Source organism: Argopecten irradians, chromosome 6, assembly GCF_041381155.1.
Source record: "Argopecten irradians isolate NY chromosome 6, Ai_NY, whole genome shotgun sequence".
Classification (NCBI taxonomy): Eukaryota; Metazoa; Mollusca; class Bivalvia; order Pectinida; family Pectinidae; genus Argopecten; species Argopecten irradians.
In genome coordinates this window covers 43,686,860-43,701,061 of record NC_091139.1, presented here as the reverse complement: position 1 = coordinate 43,701,061, position 14,202 = coordinate 43,686,860, and the positions used below count along the sequence as shown (strand labels likewise).

The 14,202-nt window shown below is 40.0% G+C and overlaps 4 protein-coding genes across 4 annotated transcripts in view; 1 reads left to right on the top strand and 3 right to left on the bottom strand.

Annotated features, from left to right (window-relative positions):
* The first annotated feature begins 264 nt into the window (after nucleotides 1–264).
* On the top strand, nucleotides 265–5,430 carry LOC138326544 (uncharacterized). Its single transcript, XM_069272642.1, has 4 exons — nucleotides 265–994; nucleotides 1,108–2,739; nucleotides 2,789–4,817; nucleotides 5,427–5,430. Exons 1-4 carry the CDS (start codon nucleotides 265–267, stop codon nucleotides 5,428–5,430), a joined length of 4,395 nt encoding a protein of 1,464 aa, XP_069128743.1.
* Nucleotides 5,431–5,438: 8 nt separating this feature from the next.
* LOC138326543 (uncharacterized) lies at nucleotides 5,439–7,348 on the bottom strand. The gene is made up of 2 exons (XM_069272641.1): nucleotides 7,154–7,348; nucleotides 5,439–5,684 (listed from the first exon to the last, which is right to left on the bottom strand). Exons 1-2 carry the CDS (start codon nucleotides 7,346–7,348, stop codon nucleotides 5,439–5,441), a joined length of 441 nt encoding a protein of 146 aa, XP_069128742.1.
* A 1,584-nt stretch (nucleotides 7,349–8,932) lies between these two features.
* On the bottom strand, nucleotides 8,933–10,799 carry LOC138326542 (uncharacterized). The gene is made up of 2 exons (XM_069272640.1): nucleotides 10,605–10,799; nucleotides 8,933–9,178 (listed from the first exon to the last, which is right to left on the bottom strand). The coding sequence occupies exons 1-2, from the start codon at nucleotides 10,797–10,799 to the stop codon at nucleotides 8,933–8,935; spliced, it is 441 nt and encodes a 146-aa protein (XP_069128741.1).
* Nucleotides 10,800–12,257: 1,458 nt separating this feature from the next.
* Nucleotides 12,258–14,202, bottom strand: part of LOC138326541 (histone H1-like protein HC2) — a 2,149-nt gene continuing 204 nt past the window's right edge. The window contains exon 2 of the mRNA XM_069272639.1: nucleotides 12,258–12,505. Within this exon, the coding sequence (XP_069128740.1) occupies nucleotides 12,258–12,505 (248 nt within the window). The remainder of the gene's footprint in view (nucleotides 12,506–14,202) is intronic.

The window sequence follows — 14,202 nt, the reverse complement described above, 5'->3', positions numbered from 1 at the left end:
TTTTGTGCCTTTTTCGGCCGTTTTTTGACTGTTCCACGTGCTTGCCGGTGTTCCGTGCGATCCGTCATTACTGGTGACGTCTCGCTGTTTCCGGTTTGTTTACGTTTGTTTTTGTTCGGTTTTTCGTCGCTGAGGCTTCGTTGCCGTTGTTATTAGGTAAGATTTGTGTCACCTAACACTGTTTTTTACGGGTTTAGCGTGTGTTGCTTATATTTTACGTTTTTGACGTAATTTTCTTACCTTGTTTACGTAATTGTCGTTGTAATGCCTGGTATGTCCCGCTCGGGTCAGCGTCAGGGGTCTGCTCATGGGTGTTCCCATTTCTATGAGGAACGGGACCCACATGATGCATGTCCCCTATGTCGCCCTTGTCATGAGTCCTCTCCTTGTGAACTTTGTCCAGTTGGAGAGGCTCTTGGCCAGGCCGGCATTACACCAAGGCGATCTTCGTCCTCCCGTAAGAGGGATTCGTCCTCATCTTACGGGAGGAGAAGGAAGCAGGCTTCTAGTTCTGTTTCTGTTCCTGTCTCGGTAGTTCCTGTCTCTACAGGTTCTTCTCGAGATCAGGGGGTGGTCCCTCCTGTCCAGGATGTTCCTGGAGTAGGGGAGGGGCAGCCTGACCCTGACGTTTCTCGGTCTAGGGTCGAATTGGCTGGGAATGCTCGTAAGCTTCCATGCTTGCCTTCGGGTAGGGACTACCAGCCGCCGGTCTCTGACGTTGTCAGCGGCTCCGGCATTCCAGGTGGTGTTGCTGTTGGGGGCGGTCTTGATGCCGGACCTATTCGTCCGAGTTTGGGTTCAGGGACTACAGACTTCCTTTCTGGTTTGTCCGTTTCCACTGGGATTAGTGATGCGCAGCTCTCTAATCCCGGCATCAATTCTGGTCCAACTTTCCCTCCCGTCCAGTTACCTGGTCCCGGTCCTATTAGGTCCGCTCCTGAGTGTGCTGGCTCGGTTTTCCCAGGGGGTCATCCTCAGGGTCCTGGGTTTGTTGGTCAGGTGTCCGATTTTCGGCCTCCTTTTCCCCCTGGCTTAGGGTATACGGGTGCCTGCGGGCAACCATCCTTGGGCCCCCCAAACCAGCCTGCGGATGGTTTTGGGTTTCAGCAGCACCCGGCAGTTATGGGCCTAGCCCATACATGTCCGGGTTTCCACTTGGAGGGAGTGGTGGTCCAACCTCGTCCTTTGGTCAGGTTGGCCAGCCCCAGTCTCAGGCAGGCCAGTTTGGCCAGTTCTGGGGTCACTCCCAACCCACGGGACCTTTTCCGTATTTTCAGGGATACGGTTTTAACCCCATGGCTATTCCTTCTTGGAACCCTTGGGGTTTGGTCTCTCCCTCGCGGAGGCCTGTCAGCGGTTCGGTTGCTCCCCCCCAACCTACTGCTGCTTCGGGTGCCGGTCCTAGAAAGGTTCGCCGGACCTTTAGGACTTCTGCTTCTCGTGCAGTCCCGTTTGTCTCCGAGTCCAAGGGTCGAGCTTCGACCGTTAGGTCGAAGCCCTCAGCTTCTGTGGTTAGGAGTTCGGCTCCTAAACGCCACTTGTTGGAGCCTGCTCAGGAGAGTTTTCCTGAGTCTGTCTCTTTTGCTGGCCCTTTTCTCCCCGTTGGGACCTCGGGTCCAGGCAACGAGGAGGATATGGACTGTGAGGTCGTGGGTTCGGCAGAGGATGATGATGTTGTTCATCTCTCCCCTGGCTGCTCCGATATTGACCAATCTGGTTTGTCGGATGCAGATCCTCAGGTTGAAGATTTCCAGGAGGAGGGTGACCTCGAGGCTGCTGAGGTGGATGCCCAGCAGGTTTTGTCTGGGATGCGGGCCCTTAGGGCCGATGTATCTCGGATTCTCGGGGCGGAGGTTTGCCCACCACCTTCCGCATCATCCATCCCGGAGTCCACCACCCTTTTGGGTTCTTTGGTGGCTCCACGGGCATCTGCTCAGTCAGATCGCTCACTGCCAGAAGGCACTATTGTGTCTTCAGCTCTGGCCACTGCCCAGTCTCGAGTTATGGAGAAGAATTCTTCTTCATCTCGCACGCCTGGGTTTGCCGGGTTGCAGCTCAGTGTTGGTGATTTATCAGAGGTTCAGGCCTCTGATTATGCCATTCACGATGGACTGCTGTCCTCTCAGCCAGCTAAGCTGGAGTCTAGAGAATTGGCAGCTTGGCCCGGCAAGTCAGTGGACCAGGTGGTGTTCGGCTCCAAGGAGCACCACAAGATGGAGAGGCTGCTGCGCCTTTCCATTCAAATTCTGTCTTATATAGACTTTCTGACGGTTAGTCTATATAGGGTATCCGATGTGCCTGAGAGTCGGATATCTGAGACAGAGCAGGCCGACATTCAGGACAGAGTTACCTCTGCCCTGAACAGGGCATTGAGAGCCTTGGCGTCTTTACAGGTGTCATTGCTCGCCAATGTCTTGTTGGCTAGGCGTTTTTCTGTGTTGAAAAACCGCCCGGTCGAAGAACCTTACCGGTCCCGATTGTTGACTGCCCCCTTCTCTGGGTCCACTCTTTTTGGAGGGACTCTTCCTTCTGTTCAGAAGGATTTGAAGGAGGACTCGGTCGCTTCTGCCCTTCTTTTGAAGAGATTGCAGACCGTGAAGGCCAGTACCTCGCAGGGGTCCGTGCCTCCCAAGAAGAAGGCTAGAACTTCAGCTCCTCAGTCTACTGCACAGCCGAAGTCGAAGCCTTACTTCAAGGGCAACAAGGGGAAGGGTAAGAAGGGCAAGAACCCTCCTGGGGGTAAGAAGAAGAGTTCCTGACTCTTTTTCCCCCTCCTTGGCCATTCCAGACGAGGGGTCTGTTCTGGAGGACTCCGCTCCTCCAGTTTTAGATTCCGGTCCTTCTCCCGCAGGATTCAGTTTCGGGTTAGGAAGCGATTCTCCCGCCTGGGAGGGTCTCGATCTTCCTCGTCCCGATCTTCCTGTAGGAGGTCGTCTGTCCTTCTTCCTCCCAGAGTGGAAGGAAATCACAGAGGACACATGGGCCTTGTCTGTGGTCAAGGAGGGGTTGGGCATTCCCCTCTTGCGGGATCCGCCCTTGGCATCAAGACCTATCTTCTTCCCTCCTCCGGGGGATCCAGAAAAGGCACTTGCCATCCAGGAGGAAGTAAGGACCATGCTTTTAAAGGGCGCGGTCGAGGAGGTGCCTATGGTGGAATGCACTCCAGGCTTTTATTCCAGAATGTTTCTGGTTCGGAAAAAGTCCGGAGCTTGGCGTCCCATCATAGATCTAAGTGCCTTCAACAGGCACGTAGATTCTCCTCACTTCAAGATGGAGACTCCACGGAGCATCATAGCTTCGGTGAGAGAGGGGATGTGGGCTACTTCAGTAGATCTGAAGGATGCCTACTTCCACATTCCCATCAAGAAGTCGGCACGGAAATTCCTCCGTTTCACTTGCAACGGGAAGGTTTTTCAGTTCCGGGCCATGCCTTTCGGGCTCACGACAGCTCCTTTGGTTTTCACCAAGCTGCTGCAGGTTGTCGTGGGGTTTCTGCACTCCAGGGGAATAGATGTTCACATCTATTTCGACGATTCCCTCATGCTCCACCTAGTGCGGGAATCTTTGGTGCAGAACACCCGTCTGGTCCTGAAACTTTTGCTCAAAGTCGGCTTCATTCCTTCCAGAGAGAAGTCCGAGGTCTCCCCTTCTCGAGACTTTGTCTTCCTGGGAAACCGTTTCAACACGGTTCAGGGCATTGCCCTTCCACCTTTGGAGAAGTTCGAGAAGGCCAGAGATCTTGCTCTGACCTTCATCAGTTGGTCACACGTCCAGGTGCGTTGGTTTCTCAGTTTTCTGGGTTATCTCAACTCCCTGGCAGATGTAGTCCCCCTTGGGAGACTTCACATCAGACCTCTCCAGATGTTTCTCCTCGCGAACTGGGTTCCTGCCAGCAGGGAATGGGAGGCTTGGCTTCCTCTCAACCAGTCCGTGAAGGAGTTTGCACGGTGGTGGACTCTCAAAGACAATGTTCTACAGGGGGTTCCGTTGTCCAAGCCAGCTCCCACCATGACCTTGTTCACGGACGCGTCCATGACAGGTTGGGGGGCTTACCTCGATGGCCATTGCCGGTCGGGGGAATGGTCTGGGGATCAGCTCTCCGAGCACATCAATGTGCTGGAGATGAGGGCTGTTCTGTTGGCTTTGCAGGCTTTTCGAAAGATTCTGCATTCCAAGGTGGTTTGTGTGGCTACGGACAACTCTACAGTTGTCGCGTATCTGGAGAGACAGGGGGGGACAAGGTCCCACGTCCTTTGTGCCCTCGCTATCCGTGTTCTTCTTCTCTGTCAGGAAATGCAGTTGACTATTCTAGTCAAGCATCTTCCAGGCAGGTTGAATGTTCTGGCGGATACTCTCTCCAGGCGCCGCCAGCCGGTTCTGACAGAATGGCAACTAAATCCCTCGATCTTCGAGGGCATTTGTCAGGTGTGGGACAGGCCTCATATAGACCTTTTCGCCACTTCCCTGAACAATCAGCTGCCAACCTTTGTCTCTCCGGTGCCAGACCAATTGGCTTGGGCTGTGGACGCGCTATCTCTGGATTGGGAGGGGATGCAGGCTTATGCATTCCCTCCATTCAACCTGGTGGGCAGGGTTCTACAGAAGTTTCGGACGCATCATTGCTCCCTCCTTCTGATAGCGCCCCTGTGGCCGAGACAACCATGGTTTCCGGAGCTATTGTCGTTTCTGGTGGATGTTCCTCTGGTTCTTCCACTCAGATCCAATCTCCTGCGCCAGCCTCGGTCACGGACGATGCATTCACGTCCCGAGATCCTCCACCTTCACGCGTGGAAGCTATCTCAGGAGGCCTCGCTCAGGCAGGCTTTTCTTCGGACGTGTCAGCCCGCATCGCCCGATTATCTATCTATCTATCTATCTATCTATCTATCTATCTATCTATCTATATCTATCTATCTATCTATCTATCTATCTATCTATCTATCTATCTATCTATCTATCTATCTATCTATCTATCTATCTATCTATCTATCTATCTATCTATCTATCTATCTATCTATCTATCTATCTATCTATCTATCTATCTATCTATCTATCTATATATCTATCTATCTATCTATCTATCTATCTATCTATCTATCTATCTATCTATCTATCTATCTATCTATCTATCTATCTATCTATCTATCTATAACTATCTATCTATCTATCTATCTATCTATCTATCTATCTATCTATCTATCTATCTATCTATCTATCTATCTATCTATCTATCTATCTATCTATCTATCTATCTATCTATCTATCTATCTATCTATCTTTGTTTTTATTAATTTTATTAATTACTTTCTATACGTATATATTGGGGTTGGGTTGGGTTAGCGTATTTTCGAGGCGTACTCTGGATACTTTTCGTGAAATTTGGGTAGTCCTGAAAAGGACTGTTTTGAGGGGTTTTTTGGCTGTAGATAGTACATTATCTACTTCTTGCTTGCTTTAGCTGTCTTGGGTTTGGTCGTCTTAGCCTTCTTAGGAGAGGCGGTAGCTTTTTTCTTGGGAGTCTTGGGCTTGGTAGCTTTCTTGGGTGCCGGCTTTTTCTTCTCTGCTGTTTTCTTGGCTGCTGTTTTCTTAGGGGTTTTTGCCTTTGGTTTCTTGGCGGCGGTTTTCTTTACCGGAGTCTTCTCGGCCATGATTCTTCTTTTTTCGTCTACGTAGGTTGGCTGATGCTAGCTAGGTGAGCAGATATCGTCAAACCGTTAGACGAGCTCGACTAACAGACTCTAGCCGCACTTGGCCGAAGACACCTCTCGCTGCAATAAACAAATTTCCTTCGCTTGAGAAAACGGCGATTTTGATATTTCGTATCTGAAATCGATTTGTGAAACATATATATTTTTGTTACCAGAAAGATAAGCTAACTGGAGGTGTTTTCAAATTTCAAATCCGTCCATTAATATGTGAGTTATATGCGATTTCCCGGCGTTTTTGTCAGTTTTATTTCAGGATTAGCTCAAATAAATTGGTTATGAATTTCTAAACTGCGGCTGTATAGTTGAATGAATATTTGTAATGTACTTTATCGGGTATATAGTTTGTGTAATATATAAGTATTTTGCATATATACAGGTATCTATATATACGTTAATACAGGTAAACGTACAAGACCCGACGCCCCGGGAATATCGTATATAGGTATACGCATGTCTTGTATGTAACAGGGAAAACAATAGATTTCTAGCCGTCGTCCTTTCATAGAAGTTTAATGGATTCAAACAATTAGATTTCAAAGTTTTAATTCTCTGTATGTATTCTCTTAAGAAACTACCGGGGGTCGGGGCCGCGGTGTTAGTCCATGTACATTATATATATGTATAGCTCTGTACAAAATAATATGCTAATTTAATATATATAAACAAATTATAACGTATAATGTATAACTATCAATTTATCTATCTATCTATTTATCTATCTATCTATCTATCTATCTATCTATCTATCTATCTATCTATCTATCTATCTATCTATCTATCTATCTATCTATCTATCTATCTATCTATCTATCTATCTATCTATCTATCTATCTATCTATCTATCTATCTATCTATCTATCTATCTATCTATCTATCTATCTATCTATCTATCTATCTATCTATCTATCTATCTATCTATCTATCTATCTATCTATCTATCTATCTATCTATCTATCTATCTATCTATCTATCTATCTATCTATCTATCTATCTATCTATCTATCTATCTATCTATCTATCTATCTATCTATCTATCTATCTATCTATCTATCTATCTATCTATCTATCTATCTATCTATCTATCTATCTATCTATCTATCTATCTATCTATCTATATATCTATAACTATCTATCTATCTATCTATCTATAACTATCTATCTATCTATCTATCTATCTATCTATCTATCTATCTATCTATCTATCTATCTATCTATCTATCTATCTATCTATCTATCTATCTATCTATCTATCTATCTTTGTTTTTATTAATTTTATTAATTACTTTCTATACGTATATATTGGGGTTGGGTTGGGTTAGCGTTGGGTTGGGTGATATTTTCGAGGCGTACTCTGGATACTTTTCGTGAAATTTGGGTAGTCCTGAAAAGGACTGTTTTGAGGGGTTTTTTGGCTGTAGATAGTACATTATCTACTTCTTGCTTGCTTTAGCTGTCTTGGGTTTGGTCGTCTTAGCCTTCTTAGGAGAGGCGGTAGCTTTTTTCTTGGGAGTCTTGGGCTTGGTAGCTTTCTTGGGTGCCGGCTTTTTCTTTTCTGCTGTTTTCTTGGCTGCTGTTTTCTTAGGTGTTTTTGCCTTTGGTTTCTTGGCGGCGGTTTTCTTTACCGGAGTCTTCTCGGCCATGATTCTTCTTTTTTTTTTAGTTCGTAGTGGCTGATGCTAGCTAGGTGAGCAGATATCGTCAAACCGTTAGACGAGCTCGACTAACAGACTCTAGCCGCACTTGGCCGAAGACACCTCTCGCTGCAATAAACAAATTTCCTTCGCTTCGCTTGAGAAAACGGCGATTTTGATATTTCGTATCTGAAATCGATTTGTGAAACATATATATTTTTGTTACCAGAAAGATAAGCTAACTGGAGGTGTTTTCAAATTTCAAATCCGTCCATTAATATGTGAGTTATATGCGATTTCCCGGCGTTTTTGTCAGTTTTATTTCAGGATTAGCTCAAATAAATTGGTTATGAATTTCTAAACTGCGGCTGTATAGTTGAATGAATATTTGTAATGTACTTTATCGGGTATATAGTTTGTGTAATATATAAGTATTTTGCATATATACAGGTATCTATATATACGTTAATACAGGTAAACGTACAAGACCCGACGCCCCGGGAATATCGTATATAGGTATACGCATGTCTTGTATGTAACAGGGAAAACAATAGATTTCTAGCCGTCGTCCTTTCATAGAAGTTTAATGGATTCAAACAATTAGATTTCAAAGTTTTAATTCTCTGTATGTATTCTCTTAAGAAACTACCGGGGGTCGGGGCCGCGGTGTTAGTCCATGTACATTATATATATGTATAGCTCTGTACAAAATAATATGCTAATTTAATATATATAAACAAATTATAACGTATAATGTATAACTATATTATATCTATTATTTATATTATCTATCATCTTATCTATCTATATCTATATCTATCTATCTTTCTATCTATCTATCTATCTATATCTATCTATCTATCTATCTATCTATCTATCTATCTATCTATCTATCTATCTATCTATCTATCTATCTATCTATCTATCTATCTATCTATCTATCTATCTATCTATCTATCTATCTATCTATCTATCTATCTATCTATCTATCTATCTATCTATCTATCTATCTATCTATCTATCTATCTATCTATCTATCTATCTATCTATCTATCTATCTATCTATCTATCTATCTATCTATCTATCTATCTATCTATCTATCTATCTATCTATCTATCTATCTATCTATCTATCTATCTATCTATCTATCTATCTATCTATCTATCTATCTATCTATCTATCTATCTATCTATCTATCTATCTATCTATCTATCTATCTATCTATCTATCTATCTATCTATCTATCTATCTATCTATCTATCTATCTATCTATCTATCTATCTATCTATCTATCTATTATCTATCTATCTAATCTATCTATCTATCTATCTATCTATCTATCTATCTATCTATCTATCTATCTATCTATCTATCTATCTATCTATCTATCTATCTATCTATCTATCTATCTATCTATCTATCTTTGTTTTTATTAATTTTATCAATTACTTTCTATACGTATATATTGGGTGTATTGGGGTTGGGTTGGGTTAGCGTATTTTCGAGGCGTACTCTGGATACTTTTCGTGAAATTTGGGTAGTCCTGAAAAGGACTGTTTTGAGGGGTTTTTTGGCTGTAGATAGTACATTATCTACTTCTTGCTTGCTTTAGCTGTCTTGGGTTTGGTCGTCTTAGCCTTCTTAGGAGAGGCGGTAGCTTTTTTCTTGGGAGTCTTGGGCTTGGTAGCTTTCTTGGGTGCCGGCTTTTTCTTCTCTGCTGTTTTCTTGGCTGCTGTTTTCTTAGGGGTTTTTGCCTTTGGTTTCTTGGCGGCGGTTTTCTTTACCGGAGTCTTCTCGGCCATGATTCTTCTTTTTTCGTCTACGTAGGTTGGCTGATGCTAGCTAGGTGAGCAGATATCGTCAAACCGTTAGACGAGCTCGACTAACAGACTCTAGCCGCACTTGGCCGAAGACACCTCTCGCTGCAATAAACAAATTTCCTTCGCTTGAGAAAACGGCGATTTTGATATTTCGTATCTGAAATCGATTTGTGAAACATATATATTTTTGTTACCAGAAAGATAAGCTAACTGGAGGTGTTTTCAAATTTCAAATCCGTCCATTAATATGTGAGTTATATGCGATTTCCCGGCGTTTTTGTCAGTTTTATTTCAGGATTAGCTCAAATAAATTGGTTATGAATTTCTAAACTGCGGCTGTATAGTTGAATGAATATTTGTAATGTACTTTATCGGGTATATAGTTTGTGTAATATATAAGTATTTTGCATATATACAGGTATCTATATATACGTTAATACAGGTAAACGTACAAGGCCCGACGCCCCGGGAATATCGTATATATAGATATACGCATGTCTTGTATGTAACAGGGAAAACAATAGATTTCTAGCCGTCGTCCTTTCATAGAAGTTTAATGGATTCAAACAATTAGATTTCAAAGTTTTAATTCTCTGTATGTATTCTCTTAAGAAACTACCGGGGGTCGGGGCCGCGGTGTTAGTCCATGTACATTATATATATGTATAGCTCTGTACAAAATAATATGCTAATTTAATATATATAAACAAATTATAACGTATAATGTATAACTATCAATTTATCTATCTATCTATTTATCTATCTATCTATCTATCTATCTATCTATCTATCTATCTATCTATCTATCTATCTATCTATCTATCTATCTATCTATCTATCTATCTATCTATCTATCTATCTATCTATCTATCTATCTATCTATCTATCTATCTATCTATCTATCTATCTATCTATCTATCTATCTATCTATCTATCTATCTATCTATCTATCTATCTATCTATCTATCTATCTATCTATCTATCTATCTATCTATCTATCTATCTATCTATCTATCTATCTATCTATCTATCTATCTATCTATCTATCTATCTATCTATCTATCTATCTATCTATCTATCTATCTATCTATCTATCTATCTATCTATCTATCTATCTATCTATCTATCTATCTATCTATCTATCTATCTATCTATCTATCTATCTATCTATCTATCTATCTATCTATCTATCTATCTATCTATCTATCTATCTATCTATCTATCTATCTATCTATCTATCTATCTATCTATCTATCTATCTATCTATCTTTGTTTTTATTAATTTTATCAATTACTTTCTATACGTATATATTGGGGTTGGGTTGGGTTAGCGTATTTTCGAGGCGTACTCTGGATACTTTTCGTGAAATTTGGGTAGTCCTGAAAAGGACTGTTTTGAGGGGTTTTTTGGCTGTAGATAGTACATTATCTACTTCTTGCTTGCTTTAGCTGTCTTGGGTTTGGTCGTCTTAGCCTTCTTAGGAGAGGCGGTAGCTTTTTTCTTGGGAGTCTTGGGCTTGGTAGCTTTCTTGGGTGCCGGCTTTTTCTTCTCTGCTGTTTTCTTGGCTGCTGTTTTCTTAGGGGTTTTTGCCTTTGGTTTCTTGGCGGCGGTTTTCTTTACCGGAGTCTTCTCGGCCATGATTCTTCTTTTTTCGTCTACGTAGGTTGGCTGATGCTAGCTAGGTGAGCAGATATCGTCAAACCGTTAGACGAGCTCGACTAACAGACTCTAGCCGCACTTGGCCGAAGACACCTCTCGCTGCAATAAACAAATTTCCTTCGCTTGAGAAAACGGCGATTTTGATATTTCGTATCTGAAATCGATTTGTGAAACATATATATTTTTGTTACCAGAAAGATAAGCTAACTGGAGGTGTTTTCAAATTTCAAATCCGTCCATTAATATGTGAGTTATATGCGATTTCCCGGCGTTTTTGTCAGTTTTATTTCAGGATTAGCTCAAATAAATTGGTTATGAATTTCTAAACTGCGGCTGTATAGTTGAATGAATATTTGTAATGTACTTTATCGGGTATATAGTTTGTGTAATATATAAGTATTTTGCATATATACAGGTATCTATATATACGTTAATACAGGTAAACGTACAAGACCCGACGCCCCGGGAATATCGTATATAGGTATACGCATGTCTTCTTGTATGTAACAGGGAAAACAATAGATTTCTAGCCGTCGTCCTTTCATAGAAGTTTAATGGATTCAAACAATTAGATTTCAAAGTTTTAATTCTCTGTATGTATTCTCTTAAGAAACTACCGGGGGTCGGGGCCGCGGTGTTAGTCCATGTACATTATATATATGTATAGCTCTGTACAAAATAATATGCTAATTTAATATATATAAACAAATTATAACGTATAATGTATAACTATCAATTTATCTATCTATCTATTTATCTATCTATCTATCTATCTATCTATCTATCTATCTATCTATCTATCTATCTATCTATCTATCTATCTATCTATCTATCTATCTATCTATCTATCTATCTATCTATCTATCTATCTATCTATCTATCTATCTATCTATCTATCTATCTATCTATCTATCTATCTATCTATCTATCTATCTATCTATCTATCTATCTATCTATCTATCTATCTATCTATCTATAACTATCTAACTATCTATCTATCTATCTATCTATCTATCTATCTATAACTATCTAACTATCTATCTATCTATCTATAACTATCTATCTATCTATCTATCTATCTATCTATCTATCTATCTATCTATCTATCTATCTATCTATCTATCTATCTATCTATCTATCTATCTATCTATCTATCTATCTATCTATCTATCTATCTATCTATCTATCTATCTATCTATCTATCTATCTATCTATCTATCTATCTATCTATCTATCTATCTATCTATCTATCTATCTATCTATCTATCTATCTATCTTTGTTTTTATTAATTTTATCAATTACTTTCTATACGTATATATTGGGGTTGGGTTGGGTTAGCGTATTTTCGAGGCGTACTCTGGATACTTTTCGTGAAATTTGGGTAGTCCTGAAAAGGACTGTTTTGAGGGGTTTTTTGGCTGTAGATAGTACATTATCTACTTCTTGCTTGCTTTAGCTGTCTTGGGTTTGGTCGTCTTAGCCTTCTTAGGAGAGGCGGTAGCTTTTTTCTTGGGAGTCTTGGGCTTGGTAGCTTTCTTGGGTGCCGGCTTTTTCTTCTCTGCTGTTTTCTTGGCTGCTGTTTTCTTAGGGGTTTTTGCCTTTGGTTTCTTGGCGGCGGTTTTCTTTACCGGAGTCTTCTCGGCCATGATTCTTCTTTTTTCGTCTACGTAGTAGGTGGTGCTAGCTAGGTGAGCAGATATCGTCAAACCGTTAGACGGGCTCGACTAACAGACTCTAGCCGCACCTGGCCGAAGACACCTCTCGCTGCAATAAACAAATTATGGGCAGTCAGACCAGTGTGTGTTTCCTTCGCTTGAGAAAACGGCGATTTTGATATTTCGTATCTGAAATCGATTTGTGAAACATATATATTTTTGTTACCAGAAAGATAAGCTAACTGGAGGTGTTTTCAAATTTCAAATCCGTCCATTAATATGTGAGTTATATGCGATTTCCCGGCGTTTTTGTCAGTTTTATTTCAGGAGTTTTATTTCAGGATTAGCTCAAATAAATTGGTTATGAATTTCTAAACTGCGGCTGTATAGTTGAATGAATATTTGTAATGTACTTTATCGGGTATATAGTTTGTGTAATATATAAGTATTTTGCATATATACAGGTATCTATATATACGTTAATACAGGTAAACGTACAAGACCCGACGCCCCGGGAATATCGTATATAGGTATACGCATGTCTTGTATGTAACAGGGAAAACAATAGATTTCTAGCCGTCGTCCTTTCATAGAAGTTTAATGGATTCAAACAATTAGATTTCAAAGTTTTAATTCTCTGTATGTATTCTCTTAAGAAACTACCGGGGGTCGGGGCCGCGGTGTTAGTCCATGTACATTATATATATGTATAGCTCTGTACAAAATAATATGCTAATTTAATATATATAAACAAATTATAACGTATAATGTATAACTATCAATTTATCTATCTAATGTATAAATATCAATTTATCTATCTATCTATCTATCTATCTATCTATCTATCTATCTATCTATCTATCTATCTATCTATCTATCTATCTATCTATCTATCTATCTATCTATCTATCTATCTATCTATCTATCTATCTATCTATCTATCTATCTATCTATCTATCTATCTATCTATCTATCTATCTATCTATCTATCTATCTATCTATCTATCTATCTATCTATCTATCTATCTATCTATCTATCTATCTATCTATCTATCTATCTATCTATCTATCTATCTATCTATCTATCTATCTATCTATCTATCTATCTATCTATCTATCTATCTATCTATCTATCTATCTATCTATCTATCTATCTATCTATCTATCTATCTATCTATCTATCTATCTATCTATCTATCTATCTATCTATCTATCTATCTATCTATCTATCTATCTATCTATCTATCTATCTATCTATCTATCTATCTATCTATCTATCTATCTATCTATCTATCTATCTATCTATCTATCTATCTATCTATCTATCTATCTATCTATCTATCTATCTATCTATCTATCTATCTATCTATCTATCTATCTATCTATCTATCTATCTATCTATCTATCTATCTATCTATCTATCTATCTATCTATCTATCTATCTATCTATCTATCTATAATCTATCTATCTATCTATCTATCTATCTATCTATCTATCTATCTATCTATCTATCTATCTATCTATCTATCTATCTATCTATCTATCTATCTATCTATCTATCTTTTTTTATATTAATTTATCAATTACTTTTATATTATATATTGGGGTTGGGTTGGGTTAGCGTATTTTCGAGGCGTACTCTGGATACTTTTCGTGAAATTTGGGTAGTCCTGAAAAGGACTGTTTTGAGGGGTTTTTTGGCTGTAGATAGTACATTATCTACTT

What these genes read in the sequence shown, in the direction of transcription:
- LOC138326543 (XM_069272641.1), bottom strand. Translation starts at nt 7,348, where the DNA reads ATGGCCGAGAAGACTCCGGTAAAGAAAACCGCCGCCAAGAAACCAAAG. An exon ending in CCAAACCCAAGACAGCTAAA is followed by an intron (nt 5,685 to 7,153) that starts GCAAGCAAGAAG and finishes TCACCTAGCTAG; the next exon opens with CATCAGCCAACCTACGTAGA.
- LOC138326542 (XM_069272640.1), bottom strand. Translation starts at nt 10,799, where the DNA reads ATGGCCGAGAAGACTCCGGTAAAGAAAACCGCCGCCAAGAAACCAAAG. An exon ending in CCAAACCCAAGACAGCTAAA is followed by an intron (nt 9,179 to 10,604) that starts GCAAGCAAGAAG and finishes TCACCTAGCTAG; the next exon opens with CATCAGCCAACCTACGTAGA.
- LOC138326544 (XM_069272642.1), top strand. Translation starts at nt 265, where the DNA reads ATGCCTGGTATGTCCCGCTCGGGTCAGCGTCAGGGGTCTGCTCATGGG. An exon ending in TCAGGGTCCTGGGTTTGTTG is followed by an intron (nt 995 to 1,107) that starts GTCAGGTGTCCG and finishes TTTGGGTTTCAG; the next exon opens with CAGCACCCGGCAGTTATGGG. An exon ending in GGGCAAGAACCCTCCTGGGG is followed by an intron (nt 2,740 to 2,788) that starts GTAAGAAGAAGA and finishes TGGCCATTCCAG; the next exon opens with ACGAGGGGTCTGTTCTGGAG.